Here is a 17,913-nt window from a genome sequence, read left to right on the forward strand (position 1 = left end):
ATTTCGTAAGTGCAAATTTGTTTCGGTGATTAACTCATCAAATCTTGCTACTATTACACAAACAACTTATTCAAATGAAAGCTTAGACTTGAAATTGTGTGATTGAATCAAAATTATGTTCATAAATAGTGTATGTTTGCTGGAAAACGCAAATATTGTTGAGGGTGCCAACAACTGTCGCACCCTGCCAATGCCGTATTCTACCCTAGTTAAGCTTGATAAATACGTTTATTAATGAAAACATTGAAAACTTATTAACAGTAAACGATTTTCTTTTTTTTCCTCAAACATGCCAAATTTCATATGATTTCGAGTCTGGTTCTTTTAACGATAGTGAGCAGGAGCATGATGATGAGCTGGAGCCGGAGCATGATGGTACGCCGGAGCCGGAGCATGGGCCGCAGCAGCATTGCACGGCACTACCGAGTGATGGGGATTGCAAGCGATCAGCAGCTTGTGGCCGCATTTGACTTGTGGAAGCTTGGCATCGAAAGTGTACTCAACGGCTGGTGCAGCGTGAGCATGGCCATGATGACCGTGGTATGCTTTGGGAAGCGCCGCGACAACGGAGATGATCATTACGATAGACGCAATAACGCCGACAGTTTTCATTTTGAGTATGGTTGATTCCTTGATTTTAGTTGACTAATATGGAGCGTCTTCAGAAGCTGACTTGAATAACACTTGCAGCAGCTACATGTTTTATAGTGATCACCAAAGTAAATACAACACATTAATCAAAGCTGTGCGTTCTACGTGATGGTTTACTGATTTGTATTTGATACAATTGTTTGATTTTCATGTTTGTTTATGCATGTTTACAATGCAATATTAGGCTGTTTTTATACTTAAATAAATAAATATATGTTTCTTGAAGTTGGCACGCGTCACTGATTTCCGCATATTATTCAAAATGTAAACTCTGTTTTTTTCTCCGTAATACCTAGTAGAAGTGCATTGCATTGTGGTTGATGCTATGTAGTTCGTCATAGCAAAGTTACCGTTCGAAAACTAAATAGATGTTCGACAATCATTGGCGTAAATAAGGGGGGGCGGGGGGCCCTGGCCCCCTCCAGACCTACTTGTGCCCCCCCCCCCCCAGAAAATTTTGAAAAGTAATTCCAACTTAGTCAGTTTTTATTTCATTTACATGTTTCCTACGTATTTCTTAATTTTGATTATGAATTCTATAAACATATTTTTTGTTGCGTTATAACATCTATGACCATTTGTTCAGCAAAGCATCGAAATATTTCAGTTGGACCCCCGGGAACATTTTCTCGATTTTTAAGCTAAAATCAATGCCGCTTCTAATTCAGTTGCTAGCTTAAAATAATAAATTTGTTCTGCATTTGTTTGACTAGTATCCTGGTCGCAGAAACATAAAAACATAATTGTATTAAGATATAAATATTTCTGTTCTATTAAACTACCATCCGCTTCAAGAAAGACTGAAGCAACTACATCAAAATGAGCACATGTACACAAATCTGGTCAATGAAATTTCGAACGACCATTCTTTCGAAAATCTTCTAGTTAATCGCAAGGTATGCCGCAAAACAGTTGATCAAATTCCTATGGAGCTTTTTGCTCTCGCTATATAATTCTGGCACAGAAAGATATAAAATTATAAAACTTAAGAATCTTTGTTACAATGACAGAAAAATCAACAACGCATTCCATTGAAAGTATTAGGACAAAACTAACAAAACAAAAGGTAACTTTCGCACTCACAACAGAGATTGCATTAAAGAAATATTTTTATAATCCTCAAAAGGATCATCGGAAAACTCTTTTGTGCCTGCTTTAGTTAGAATTTGTTTTTTAGGAGAAAAAAAATAGATTTAGAAACCAGTTCGTATCAGAAAACATTTCTTTTGCAGCACAATTCAGATCGATTTGGTTGCTTCTCAGGTCTCTATTTTATGACTCATGGAATTTATGACTCATAAAAATCACTTTAGAATTCCAAATTTGTGTTCATCGGTACTTAACTATTTCAGCACATAGCATACATTTTGGAATTGCATGAATACTTATATTGATTATGACAAAATTTCGTGGAATTTATTCCACATCAAAAGAGTTTCAAAAATTTCAAGTTTCAAAAAAATCGAGATCTTTATGCATTAAGTAATCATGGAAATCCTTGAAAACTTTCAGAAATATACTCACATCGAATTTCATTTATAGATAATTCGAAGAAGATTCTTAAATATTGGATTACACACTTATCCACATTTAGTAACATGGAGAAGACAAGTTGACACAGACACAGCGTTTTGAAGCAATCACTGCATCATTGGAAATCAATTGTATTATTCGCGATTTTTTTTTATGTTAGTTCTAGGACGAATGAGCGATAAACTTAGTCAAACAATTTCTATTGCAATCCATGCGCACAGTGTTTTAAATCGCCTTTGAAAATAACATCCCACCAGCTGGTGCCATGGCCCCCCCTAAACCGAGACTCTAGTTACGCCTATATGCTTTGTATGCGTTACGCAGGTGTGTTACGTTTTAATCTATCAAGAAATCTAATGAATTATTAATAAAATGTATGGTATTTGAAACAAATTCACTTTGACATTGAAAATATAATTGTAACAAATGATATGAATGCCTATTATGCCTATTATGGAATTATGCCTATTTTTCTGATTCGTTTCAAAGAAACAAATGATTTTAATTGAGGAACATATAGAAGCATGTACAAAAAAAATCTTCTCAGAAAAGCAAAAACGTAAAAATTGAAAAGGATTTCAAAAATTTCTTCAATGGAAGCTAGATAGCAAATGTTAGCATGTTTTGAGATACTAATAGATCACTTGTATGCATGTATATGTGCGTATGTGTGCAAATTTTGAAATTTACTACCATAAAAATCTCGCTCATTTTTAAGGTATTGAACAAGTTTAGTTTTACCAAATTAGGCATCCACGGTGCGCCGGTAGACCGTTATTATAAAATAAAAATGTCCATCAAAACCAAGTACAGGGCTCGATTCCTGAGGTAATTCTACACCTCTGGACCAATTTTTAAAAAAATCCCTAGACGGAATTTCGAGAAATCTTGATTTGAAGTTTTAAATTAAGAGATTTCAAAAGAATCTATATTTTAATTCAATAATATCCCCAAAATACCTTCAAAGCCGTCCAAAAAGTTTGTCCAAGTTGTTTTCAAACAGTTTGCATTTGTTGCCTTTATTACAATTATAATTTTTTTTACAACTGATTAAGCTCACCAAACTGACTTAAGTATGTTTTTTGTATGGCTTGAACCCGTCTATCTTCAAGAATGCTACCTCTCGTTCAGAACCATTCATGAATTCACGTGCAGACTGCAGATTATTTGTTGAATGCCATTCAGATTAAAGTTTGTGTTTTTTATTGAATTCACAAATGTATTTGAGCATCAGAAGAAAAGATTGGAGTACGAAAGAAATTGATGAAAAAACCAACAGCTTAAAGATTTGTTTAAAGTTTTTGATTGAATTGACTGAGCTTTATCAAATTCTGAGATTTCCCCGCAAAAGGATCATCGGACTGGTATGACTCCAAAGATGGCGGTAAGGAAAAGCTACGATTTTCAACAGTGAGCTCGGCATATAGAATGAGATCTCGAGAACCAAGGAAAACATCAGGGAAAATGCACAAGAGAAAGAAAGAATTTTACAAGCTTTGTGCATATTCTTTTGGGTTTTCGGCTACGACGAAGATAAAGTATTATATTTTTGAACTTTTAAAAATACTTTAATAAAGAAACAAAATGAACTTTAGCTTATCTCCGCCACTACACATCTAGTTCGGTATTGTTAATACGATTTTAAAGCTGCTCAAGAAGCGGCATGTTGAGTAAATTTATGGGTAAACCAAGTACAGATGAGGCATCAACAAATTGCATAGAGTTCCTAGAATCCCGATCTTTCGGATTACGTCACGGTAAGTTACTCTGCTTAAACATTAACAATTTTCTAATTATTATTTCAATCAGCAGGTTCTGAATGATTTCAAAAAAGCGTACGCAAGATACAGCTCTTTGAAACTCGAGCATCGTTTTGAGGAAGCAAATGATGGCTTTGCTATCAGCTAGAAAAAGCCGCAGCTTCCATTCACGTCAAAGTACCATATCTTGAATTATCATGTTTCAGAGTTCTGTAGAGGTACCGAAATAGGTCTTGGCTTACATATCAAACATGCTTTTTCTAGTCCGTTGATTAGAACTTTGACGAGATTTAGCAGCAAAGATTGGGTAATAAGTGCTGTGATCGAGTATAACAGATTATAACTACTATTATTCTACACGAACTCTGGTCTTACTGCTCTCCATTATAAACATAAACCCTAATTTAAAATAATTTTTACTTCTCATTCTATTAAACATGGCAAGCAACACTTATACTTAACTCGAGCAAGTTAGCCATACAAAAACATACTTAAGATAAGATAAGTCAGTTGTAAATATTTATGGTTCTAATAACGGCAACGCGTGCTTAGGGCCATCTTTGGTGTTATGCAAGAGAATGGTGCTGTGGCAACGAAGGATGAAACAAGAGCTCGCCCAGCTCTACGGCGAACCCAGTACCCAGAAGGTAGCTAAAGCTGGAAGGGTACGATGGGCAGGGCATATTTCAAGAATGCCGGATAGCAACCCTACAAAGCTAATGGTTACTTCCGACCCAGCAGGTACAAGAAGAATTGAAGGACATCTATCTAGGTGGATTAATCAGGGTTTTTGGTGATATTTTTGGATTCTTATTTGGATTCTTTTGAAATTTCTTAACTAAAACTTCAAATCAAGATTTCTCGAGATTCATCCTAGGGATTTTTTTAAAGATTGGTCCAGAGGTGCACAATTACCACAGGAATCGAGCCTTGTACTTGGTTTTGATGGACATTTTTATTTTATAATAACGGTCTACCGGGGAACCGTGGCATCCATAAGACGAAATATATGTTATTATTGAACGCTATTGAGTTTCGCTCAGATCAATGACTGATTTAGTTAGTTCTGGATAAATTAATATGGAGGTCTCTGGAAATTACGAGTACAATATAAGCAACCAGCGTTACGATAGTTACTAATCATGTCACAATAGTTATTCAATCCGACGAGCGCCTTATAGATAGGCAGCACGTTATCATTCGTTGAGTTGTCACTCAACTCATGACATCCGCCTTTGGGTAGGCAATTATTTTGTCACTTTCACGGTAAATCGCCGTGGGAAGCTGAGTAGTTTTATCTCGTTTTAAATACTGGAGTCTGGAAATGTTTTTCTTTATAACTAAGGAAGGGTCAAAATCTCACTGTAGGTGGATTAATCTGGGTTTTATATTTTGCTATGGGAACTGTTCCGCTTTCCATCTCACTGAACATATATTCATCTCGTCGCAAAACAAATAAATACAGCACCAATCTCGCCGCTTCTTTTTGCTAAGATACCACTGCTGGAAAAAAAATCACAAAAATAAGAAACAAATAAAATTCCTTATCATTGCTTTGTTTTTGATGAGATGAGATGGGAGCTATGAGATAAAGTGTCTGCCCACTGCCCATTGATTGCTTGTAAAAACAAATTGATTATGGAGAGTATTTTTAATTTTTTTATTCACAACATTATAGGGGAACTGTTCCGTTTTCCATCTCACTGAACATATATTCATCTCATCGCAAAACAGAGAAATACAGCACCAATCTTGTCGCTTCTTTTTGCTGACATGCGTGTTCACTGCTGAACAAACTCACAAAAATAAATAACAAATCAAATACCTTTTCATTGCTTTGTTTTTGATGGGATGGAAATGGGAGCTATGAGATGAAGTGCAAAACCGTTCCCCTATGAAACTGTTTGTGTTTTGGCTTCATGGCCCAAAATTGACGCCACAATCTTCGATCCTAACTAAAGGGTAGAGATAGGGTGACCATATGGTATCCTAAAGGAGGACATGTCCTCCTTTTTCATTAAAAATCAGAAGTCCTCCTTTTGTGCTAAAATGTCCTCCTTTTTGATAGAGAAAACAGTTGCATTAATAACAATTTCTGAAGAAATTCTAATTCAACAAACAATAATACAACAGAGAACCATTCACAAACAAAACGTTGCACAAGTTTTGGAATAGAATTATTGTAAAAATCGAAAATAAAAGGCTTGAGTTACAGTAATCAGGTGTCGATGATATCAGAAAAATCGGAATTGAGCAAAATGGGTTAGAAAAAATGCATATGCTTCTCAAAAAAAATCGGAATTGAGAGACATGGGTTAGAAAAAAATGCATATGCTTCTCAAAGCTACGAGCAAAGACCGATCGAATTGCCTTTTAGCCGCCTCGCATGGTATGTTTCTTGTATATAGAGCCTCAGCCACCATGCCATGCTTTGGATGGAATTAAAATTTCTAAAACTAATCTGAACTCGGTTTAGTAAACCGTTTTGAGTTTCCACTGTTGAGAACTTTCAAAAAAAATTTAAAAAAAATTCCTCTGGCCTATAATGCATCCTGTGTTCAGTTCTAATAGAACCTAACGTTCGGTAGGTTATCTATTGCTAAATGTTCAGAATTGTAAACAATGAACTTTTCTTTTTTAAATCTTGTGAAATATCGCTGAAAGCGCCAGCATATTAATATTCAACATTTGTTCACTGCTAATTTAGTTATTAGTTGAAGCTAAAATACCCACATTATAAAGATGGTGCTGATAGTCTAACTAGAGAGTCGGAAATGTTCCATCTTGAGTTAATAAAGTTATCTGTTATGTTAATGAAGTAGAAGAAGATGTCGTAATTATTTCGATTCACAAAAACTTCTTCCAATAGACTTTAATGTGGAAAATTCAAAAAAATATGATTCATACTTAAAACTAAAATTCGATCGATGTTTTTTATGTCCTCCTTTTTAACCAAATGTCCTCCTTTTTCGCTACGATTCCGGTGAAATGTCCTCCTTAGGAAAAATGTCATATGGTCACCCTAGGTAGAGATCGCATCGTTCCCAGCACGATGTACCGGATAGTTACGTGAAACCGGATCGTTTGTGCACGTGTGCCTCTATTTCTTCTTCAATGGCTCTACATTCCTACTGTAACTTGGCCAGCTTTTCAACATAGTATTTGCGTTTCTTCAGTTTTTGATTGCATGCTTTTCTATGACCGCCATTTTTTTTTTTTTCCAAGTTCGTTTATTTGGTAGGCTCAGGCGTGTATAACACTTTACGGAGCCATGGTTCTTTGTGATATATACAATCAATATCATTTTATTGTACAGTTAGTAAGAGAGGGATAGAAGCCAGCGTACTCGTGGTGACTCGAGGTTAGTTTACAATGTTTAAGGATGGACGGGGCTTAGGATTTGGGATCAGGAGATTTCAGCTTCTCATCCGGGCATTTGGCGTCAGGGACGATGTGGCGTGTCGTCGTGCTCGAGGAATGGTTCGACTGAGAGCATCTTCCGGATGGCCAGAGCTACGAAGCTCTACTGAACAGAAAAGCAGAGACTTAAAAAAAAAACTTTGAAGAAAGAGAAAAAAAATAACAAAATATTAGATTTTGATGTCAGAAGAACAAAGAAAACTATAAATGGCCTGCATATAGACAACATCACGATCTCCCAAAACTCCTCGTATTTTCCTGGAGCTCTCTGGAGGCGTCATTTTCCGAGCAGAACCAAACTACGTGATCGATGTCATCATAACCGGCACCGCACCTACATAAGTTGCTATCGACAAGGTTTATTCTGTACAAATGTGCGTTTAGTGAATAGTGATTGGACATAAGTCTCGACATCACGCGAATGAAGCCTCGACTTAAGTCCTCACCTCTGAACCACGCTCGCCCAGAAACTTTAGGAACTATGGAAAATAGCCACCGTCCAAGTTCGTTGTGTGTCCAATTTCTTTGCCAACTTTGAAGAGTACTCTGACGGACTAATGGGAAAAACTCGTTGCTCGAGAATTGTCTATCATAAACCTCACCTTCCTGTGTGCCCACCTTTGCCTTCTCATTGCCGTAGATTGAGCAGTGAGAAGGGACCCAAACAAAGGTAATCTTGAATGATCTTTCGACCAAAACACGCATCTGCTCTCTTATATTTGTAAGAAAGTAAGATGGTTTAACAGGTTTTATCGACCGGAGTGCCTCGATAGAATTAAGACTATCCGAGAAGATGAAATAATGGTCTATGGGCTGATTGGAAATCCCCAAAGCGAAATTAATTGCTGCCAGCTCAGCAACATACACCGAACACGGTTCTTGAAGTTTTGGAAGGTGGTTGAAGTCACATTGAAAACACCGAAGCCAGTGGATCCGTTGATGCGAGAACCATCAGTGAAATATCTGTTGTTGCAATTGACATGTTCATATTTTTCAGAAAAAAGTGAGGGAATATATATTTGTCGAAGATGATCTGGTATACCTTGAATAGCATGTTTCATGGACAGATCGTATACAATTGAGGAACTGTCGTTGGTGAAGTGAACTCGAGATGGATTATAACACGGAAGACAAAGATCTGATGATATGTAGTTGAGATAAACTCTCAGGAATCTTGAACGACAAGTTAGTTCAAGCATATTATCGAAGTTATGTAAGACAAGTGTGTTACTTGTCCCACATTTGATGAGTATTCTAAGTGAGAGCTCCCAGTAACGGTGCTTTAAAGGAGTGACTCCAGCAAGCACCTCCAGGCTCATGTTATGCGTTGAATGCATGCAGCCAAGGGCAATACGCAAACAACGATACTGAATTCGTTCCAATTTGATCAGGTGGCAATCAGCTGCTGAGAGGAAGCAGAAGGAGCCATACTCTAAAACAGAGAGAATAGTCGTTCTATAGAGTTTGATGAGGTCTTCCGGGTGAGCACCCCACCATGTTCCGGAGATAGAACGTAGAAAATTGATCCTTTTCCGGCATTTTTGTATCAAATACTCAATGTGGAGTTTCCAGGTACATTTGGAATCAAACACGACCCCAAGGTATTTAGAAGATAAAGATTGGTTGATGTCATCATTCAACAGCTTGAGTTTCAGTTGAGCAGGATACCGCTTCTTAGTAAACACAACCAACTGAGTTTTTTGCGGTGAAAACTCGATCCCTAGATGTCTGGCCCAAACAGTCAGATTATCCAGGGTACTTTGCAATGGTCCTTGCAAGACAGCTGCACATGGGCCTCTTAGAGAGACCACGGCATCATCTGCAAGTTGTCTGAGCGTGCATTGTCCTTCCAAACAATTGTCAATATCTTTGACATAGAAATTATAAAGCAAGGGACTTAAACATGAACCTTGGGGAAGGCCCATGTAACTATTTCTGGAAGTTGTCAGAGTGCCGAGTGTGAAGTTCATTTGTTTTTCTGACAACAAATTGTACAAGAAATTATTTAAAATACGGGCAGCCCATTACTGTGCAGATTTTCCGACAGTACTTCTATGGAAACAGAATCAAAAGCGCCCTTAATATCCAAGAAAACTGAAGCCAATTGCTCCTTGTGCGCAAAGGCCAGTTGTATATCTGAAGAAAGCAACGCTAGACAATCGTTTGTTCCTTTACCTTTTCGAAATCCAAACTGAGTATTTGACAGTAATGCGTTATGTTCGACCCAATGGTCGATTCTTGAATAGATCATTTTCTCCAATAGTTTCCTCATGCATGATAGCATGGCAATCTGTCGGTATGAATTGTGGTCAAACGCTTTTTTCCAGTCTTCTGAATAGCTATTACTTTGGCCTGTCGCCATTCAGGTGGCACTATGTTGTACTTCATTGAGCAGTTGTACAGGTCAAGTAATCGTCTTTTTGCGATATCTGGGAGGTTTTTAAGAAGATTAAATTTGATGTTATCGCATCCCGAAGCAGAGTTATTCGACGAAAGAAAAGACATGGATAGTTTCAGCATTGGGAATGGTCCACCCAAAGATCCGGGATCAATGATTGATTCTCGAAATGCTGGTACGGAATCAGGACAGACTTTTTTGCGAAGTTGAATATCCATCGATTGGAGTATTCTTCACTCTCGTTGGTGGAAGTGCGGTTCCGCATGTTGCGGGCCGTTTTCCAAAGTGTTGTCATTGAGGTTTCTCGCGATAGTCCCTCGACAAAACGTCGCCAGTAGCTACGTTTTTTAGCCTTGAGAAGATTTTTGAGCTTTCTTTCAAGTCTCAAATACTCTTCGAAAAGCTCAGACCTTCCGTATTTACGGAAAGCCTTGAAGGCATCAGATTTCTCAGAATACAACTTAGTACATTCATCATCCCATCCAGGAGTGGCTGGTCTTCTTATGACGGATGTACTTGGAACGGGTCGTTCCTGAGCTTCTAGTGCGCTTTTTTTAATTAATTCGGTAAGGAATCGATATTCATCCAGCGGTGGAAGAACATCAGTTGATTCAATACCAATATTTACCGCCGATGCAAATTTTTGCCAGTCAATGTTCTTCGTGAGGTCGAAAGGAACATTAACTGGCTCAGATTGTTGATAGCTACTTTTAATTGTAGTAACTATCGGCATATGGTCACTACCGTGGGGATCTTGGATAACCTTCCACGTGCAATCTAACGATAGTGAATTTGAACATAAAGACAGATCAATACGGCTTTGTTGACCATTTGGTCCTATTCGAGTTACTTCACCAGTGTTCAAAATATTCAAATTGAAATCGTCACACAAATCATAGAAAATAGGCGCTCTATAATCGTCATACGTTTCGCCCCATCCAATACCATGTGCGTTCATATCACCCAATATCAATACTGGAGATGATAGGAGGAGACTGCGCTCCAAAAATGTCGACGATTAATAGAGGCATTTGGAGGAATGTACACTGAAGCTATGCAAAGATCTTTATTCTTCACATTTACTTGGCATGCGACGATTTCTAAGCCGGGAACAGTCGGAATGGGAATTCTGTAGAAGGAGTAGCATTTTTTGATCCCCAAAAGAACGCCACCATAATGATCATCCCGATCTTGGCGAATAATGTTAAAATCGTGGAAGTTGATTTCATCTTCAGAAGAAAGCCATGTTTCACAGAGCGCAAATATATCGCAATCGGAATTGCGAATCAAAAACTTGAACACGTCTAATTTATTTTTCAGACTGTGACAGTTCCACTGCAGCACAGTGATTGTATCTTGGGTATTGGCCGTATTATCCATCGAAAGATACAATTCCTGCAAGAAGGGGCCATGAAACAGTCAATTGCTTCAGATAACTTTCTACTGTTGGTATAAAGAGGTCAATGATTGGCCTCAATGAATTCGGAATATTGAACAAATTCAAAAAACGGTCCACAAGGTCCTTAAAGGAGATCAATCCTCGCGTGGACGGAATACTTTTTCTAGAAGTGCGAATTTGTTTTTTTCTTTCGTTGATTCTCCTAGCCGGATGTTTCTTCGAAACATCGGATTTAGGCAATGGCGGGAATGCCTTACTGCAACTAGGATCAAAAGAAGCAGTAGGGACAGATTGCTTCGGGATTTTAAATAAACCCCCATTACCTTCAGATTTTGGCAAGCTTTTATGGATGACTTTTGTTCTCTTACGGCGCGATCCCGGGGAAGACGGTTGCTTCCTCTTTTCGGGCACGTGTACCTCCGCAGAATCATCCATATCGGCTGCGTCAGAGTCCAATTCATCAATGGAGATGGAATCATAATAATCACTTACACGAACGGTGGCTGAAATAGCAGTCGATGCAGTGGCTGTAGCGGATGTGTCTTGCGACTTAACCATTTCCGCATACGACTGCTTGGAGCGCTGTACCAACGAGCGCTCCACTTTTTGGGTGCGCATTTTGAACACCGGGCATTCTTGCAAACCATGGGGTGAATTCAAACCACAATAAGCACATTTTGTTACTTGTTTTTGGCAGGGCTCCTCCCGATGCCTTTCTGAACATTTGCCACAACGTGGTTTGTTGTCACAAAACTCGGCAGTGTGACCAAGTTGTTTGCAATTGGTACAGTTAAATACCCTTGGCACAAAAAGACGCACTGGAAACAACATATTTTCTATATCGACATATTTTGGAAGCATCGAACCGGCGAACGTCACCCGAAGCGAGCCTGATTTGGAATAAACCTTTTTACCATCTACCATGGCTGCTGAATGCAATTCCTTGCAGTCCAGAATATCCACGGTAGATTGCAGGGCATTCTTTAGGCGACCTTTCCCTGCAAGCACATCCTTGCAAGTCAAGCTCGCTGCGTTGATTACGCCTTCTATCTCGACCTCCCGCGAGGGGACATAAACCATATATTCAACATTGTACGCCCTGTCTTTCGCAATTTCATTCGCCACCTGGTATGTAGGTGCGGTGATGCGTAGTTTGTTTCTGTTGATTTGATTGAATTCAAGCTTCGTAAAACGACGCGTCAAATCTCGTTTTATGCCCAGGAAATCTAGGCTCTTCACTTTCTGCCGAAAGTAAACAACCCAAGGCCCAGGCGAAGCCGCATGGTACAATCGTGTGCGCCCTGCATCTTTTGAAGGCACATTGCCTTCCATAGTATCTGCCTCCATTCTCACCCCGCAAGGTGGAAGAATGATTTTGCTTATGCTAACTTAAGACTAATAGCTAATCAGAAAAAAAAACTAATTTTATTTAATCTATTAGTCCCTCTCCGAATCAAGCAGATGGTAGAACAATAAAAACGTTTCTACTTATCTGCCTCTGCTGCTGTAGGTAGCAGCAGTAACAATAGCCTGCTTCACTGGCCTCGCCAGAAGCAGCTACTTCACTCGCCGACAGCGATCGCCTTGGATCCGTAGGTAGGAGCACACCACACAATAGCCTTTTCACTACCGAACACAATCCGCGATGAGACACAGCACACACGTCTGGCTCGTTCGAACTATCGGCACGGAATGATGTGTGCCCGCCATTGCATGAGTATGTATCTTGTGAATAATGGATACACTATGCCCAGGGTGTCGAGAAAGTTTCCAACCCGAAAACATCCTAGACCGGACCGAGAATCGAACCCGCCTTCTCCGGATTGGCAATCCTACGCCTTTGCTTGCAAGGCTACTGGAGACCCTCTATTTAGTGTTAGTCCCAGAGAAATATCGGGGCCTTCCTTAGCCGTGCAATAAGATGCGCGGCTACAAAGTAAAACCATGCTGAAGGTGGCTGGGTTCGATTCCCTGTCCGGTCTTGGAAATTTTCGGGTCAGAAATTTTTTCGACTTTATAAAAAACGGCATAAAAGTATCATCGTGTTAGTCTCATACTATACGAATGCAAAAATGGTAACTTGGCTTAGAAATCTCGTTGTTGATAAATAAATTGAGCGAGGCAGCAATGTCGCAGTGGGGGATGTAATGCCAATAAGAAGAAGAAGAAGAAGAAATTCTGGTTAAGTTTTTTAAAACTTTATTGATGTGTTTTAATTTTAAATTATGCTCAACACATATTCCGGTTAAGTTTCACAACACTCTGTCCGATCAAAGTCGGTAACTACCGTTCCAGCAGCCACTCTATCCACATCTTTATTTAACCGTTTGACCAATATGCACTTTCTAAATTTATAACGGCATTGACTTTTTAGGACAGTTCGTGTTTTTTTTATCCCAGCGGAGATCTTCCTAGTGCTCGTCATATTCTTTGCACAGCGTGAAGCTATGAACTGAGGTGCCCTCCTGCCCTACAAAGCAAGACGATGCTGAGGGTGGCTGGGTTCTATTGGAAATTGTTTCGATTTCCGTGGGCATAAAAGTATCATCGTGTTAGCCTCATAATATATACGAATGCAAAAATGGTACCTTGGCTTAGAAACCTCGCAGTTAATAACTGTGGAGGCGAGGCAGCAATGGGGGGATGTAATGACAATGAGAAAAAGAAGAAGCTATGAATATGTGAAATAATCTGCATTATCAGAACCACATGAAGCACTTCTAAATTACGATCGGACCACGAATTTATTAGCGTATTTAACCTTCTGGGACTCGCACCCTTGTAAAAAGTGCAATACCATAGAAAAAATCACGCTTGACTGCATGAATGATCCAGGACCATGCGAGACCCGGATGGTAAAATCATCAATAAGAAATGCGAGAAAAGATTTCCAAATACATACTTCAAACCCTTGGACAGATTTTTCAGAATTAAAAAAAAAATGGCCACTTCCAGAACCTCATGGAGTGCCTCGGGTGAACCTGTGGGAGGGACATTTCGATTTTATACCAAAACGAGACTTGGGACAGCTAATTCTTCATGGTTATTCACTTTTCAATAGATCGTTAAGTGAAATGAGGTTCCCTGGACTATGGAGAGCAGCAGCGATTATTCCAATTCACAAATCTGGAAGCTTGCGCAAAGTTAATATTTACCGTGGAGTTGTGTTGGAAAACTTCTTGAATCATTAGTTCATAAAATACTGTTATCTGCTGTTAAACCATTCATTTCGATTCATCAGCACGGTTTTCTTCCTCAACGTTCTAGTACAACGAATCTGCTATGCTATTCTAATGCGCTCTTCCGTGAAGTCGAGAAGCGCAATCAGGCGGACCAGTTTATTTGATCTAAATGCAATCAATCATTATGGGGTATCAAAAACAGTCAATTTTGCACCAACTCACATAGGAGTACGTAGTGTAAAAGCGTGGAAAAAAATATGTCAATCATTTGTCGTCTTTAAATGCATACATTAAGCAGTAAAGCGTATTCTTTTTTGTTTTCGTTCTATTTGTATTGATGTAGCAGTGATATATGACCACTGGCGGGGTCAGTTATTGTTATTTGATAGAGCACCACTTGGCACAACAACGCTGCCTTTGAGAACTACAGCGTGCTTCCGACGAGTGGTGCGGTGCCTACATCTGACTCTCCCAAATAAGTATGGTTTTTATGATAATCTTCATTCTTCAATTATTACTTACAAAATTTTCCGAAAAGATGTATTTTGTTTGTTCACTTCGACTATATAAATTTGTCATCGGATAATGTTAAAGTCTCTGGATAATGCATCGATATTACACTGGAACAGATCAAATAAATTCGAAGTGCAAATCAACCGTTTAACAACTTTTTACATCCGAAAAATGCGTATCCTTTTTTTGGATCGTTCATCAAAATCCAACTCTTCTGGAAGCAACCATTTATGTGAACTTATTCGCTCAAAATCATAAATACTTAAATTAACTTCACTTAACTTCACTATATTCACATAAAAACAAGTCACGATTGCGTGAGGATGCGTGAAATGTTTTTCGTGGAGCTAATTAAGGAAACTTCAATCTTTCCGATGCTAAAAATGTTGTTGCTTGATCGTGTTTGGAACCTAATCAAAAGTTTTATTTTGTAAATCATATTATTGTAAAAAAAGTAGAAAAAAGCTACCAATTAATATCATCATTAAGGATCATATGAAAACAATTTTAGATCGAATCATGCTTGAAAACGTTTTACATACCCTCATTATGTTTACCTATATTGAATTTCATCTTGAAAATCATAAAAAAAAACAGAAAAACACGATAAAAAGTAAAAAAAAATATGGACAATTGCGATAAAATTGGCATGTAAATTATGATGAAGTTTTGGCAACCGCATTGCTTACAATTATCCAAGATTGTTTCAAAGTTCCCATGCAAGTTAGTATTACTATTTGAGAGTGCAAAAACGAAAAATAATATGGGAATATCTAAAAAAAATGTTTTTGATTTTTGGTCAGGATTTGGACTGAAATACTCCTCAGTATGTACATATTCGGTTATGTAACCAAAGCGAGCATTTTTTATGCTCCAAAACCTTTTAGAAGACGTCACTTCGATGAAAAATAAAAGCAAAAAGTTACAATCAAAATATTATTTTTTTAGTGTCACCCTAACTTTATTATTTGAAATTATCATAACATACGATACAAACGACGTACTACAATGGTTTCTTCAGCAAAGTGCCTCAAAATTAAATAAGGAACAGCTTTCTAGAACATCGTACAATGCTGACATCAGAAATATAGAAGTTAAAAAATGTATCTCAAAATCTAGTGTGTCCAGTCCACCCTATTGCAACAAACCTCAAAATAAACCATATATAATTAGCTTTGACTTTGTTGAAGATACTTTGTTCCTAAAATATCATCTTCAAGGTGAACACAATTTTTTCCTCCTAATCTCCCAGCGTGGCCCATCGTTTTTTTATACAAGGAGTAATGCTGATGTACTGACCCAGCACACGCTTAGTAGTTGCTAACCTACCACATGGCAGTGTACTTCAGTGTGGGACTCTCACCCATTAAACCCTCCTTGGGCTCCAACCCTAATTTCCCCCGGGACAGCTTTCCAGCATTACTTCTGGAGGATAGGCTGTACTTAATGTCTATGCACAAACATCAGCCATGCCACGGGGTGATCATAGCGGTTACCCGCTACTACACTCCTTCCTCAGCACAGGCCGATCACACACTCTTCTGCCGAGGCAGACCACGCGCTACCCTACCGGAGTAGGGGCACTTCCCGTGCACCACTTGTGCCTCACTGTGGGTGTGTGGATTCAACCCACTACCACCCTGCCGCCGAAGCAGCTTCTCCAAATGTCAATCGTACCATGTGAGTCTTATTTGGGTGCTCACCCTAACACTCCACTGGCATGCCTCGAGGTGTCAATAGCGGTATGTAGGGACCAATCAACGATACTACGCTACGACACGCCTCAGCATGCGCAGTCCACACTCAAACTTCTGTCGTGCTTCGAGGTGACAATAGTGGTGACGCACTATAGCAGTCCTGCCTCAACACAAGCAGATCACTCGCTCTCTGCTGAAACAGCACACGCACTGCCCTACCGATGTAGGGAAGCTCCCCATGCCAATTTACACTCCCTGGGCTCCTATGCACTTTGAGACACATGTAGCTTTTTGTAGAGGTTTAACAGAGCCATCACGTCCTAGGCAAACCCCCTAACTTGCAGAGGCCATGGGGAGGGGTCGTAAAGCCCTTGGACATAGTCCCTGCAGCCCCGAGCGTGGCCCATGCACCGTTTGAACTGTCACTTTTCTGCCAGCCACTTGGTACTTAGTTTTGACAGAGTTAATTATCAGTCCTATTCTTTCAGACTCCCGTTTAAAAGGTACCAAAGCCTCTTCCACTGCTCTGCGATCTACACCAATGATGATGTTCTCTTCCGCAAAACCAAGGAGCATGTAAGACTTGTTGATGATGGCTCCGTTTCTTTGCACACCAGATCTTCGTATTGCTCCTTCCAGCCAGCCTTGTGTTGAAAAACAGATGCAAGACGCATCGGCTTGCTTCAATCCATCTAACGTCACGAACGAATCTGATGTCTCACCAGATATTCTGAGGCTCGATTTGGATCCATCCATCGTCGCACGAGTCAGCATAATAAGCTTTGCCGAAAAGCCATGTTCCAACATCATATGCACCAGTTCTTTCCGTTTCAATGAGTCATACGCTGCCTTAAAACCCACAAACAGTTGTATTCCCGGAATTTATCAAGGATCTGTCGCAGAGTAAACATCTGGTCCGTTGTTGATTGTTCTTCTCCAAAAACGCTTTGATATTTGCCGACAAAGGTCTCACGTATCGCCATGAAATACCGGAATATCTTGAAATGAATATGAAATACCGGAATATCTTCTCTCTGTATTCATTGACTTCAAAGCCGCATATGATACAATCGATCGAGATCAGCTCTGGCAGCTAATGCACGAAGACGGATTCCTAGATAAACTGATACGGTTGATCAAGGCGACGATGGATCGGGTGGTATACATAGTTCTAGTGTCAGGGGAATTCTCAAGTCCCTTTGAAACACGTAGAATGTTATGGCAAGGTGATGATCTTTTTCTTTGTTGAGGCGAGAAACCACTGGTCCACTATTTGGTGATGGTCTTTCGTGTCTGCTATTCAATATCGCTTTGGATGGCGTGATACGAGGGCAGGGATCAACACGTAGTCCGTCCAGCT

At 39.3% G+C, this 17,913-nt stretch overlaps 1 protein-coding gene across 1 annotated transcript; it reads right to left on the reverse strand.

Annotated features, from left to right (window-relative positions):
- Positions 1–324: 324 nt before the first annotated feature.
- Positions 325–612, reverse strand: LOC134209936 (vitelline membrane protein 15a-1). Its single transcript, XM_062685952.1, has one exon. The coding sequence runs from the start codon at positions 610–612 to the stop codon at positions 325–327; it is 288 nt and encodes a 95-aa protein (XP_062541936.1).
- Positions 613–17,913: the final 17,301 nt, after the last annotated feature.

Source organism: Armigeres subalbatus, chromosome 2 (assembly GCF_024139115.2).
Source record: "Armigeres subalbatus isolate Guangzhou_Male chromosome 2, GZ_Asu_2, whole genome shotgun sequence".
Lineage (NCBI taxonomy): Eukaryota > Metazoa > Arthropoda > Insecta > Diptera > Culicidae > Armigeres > Armigeres subalbatus.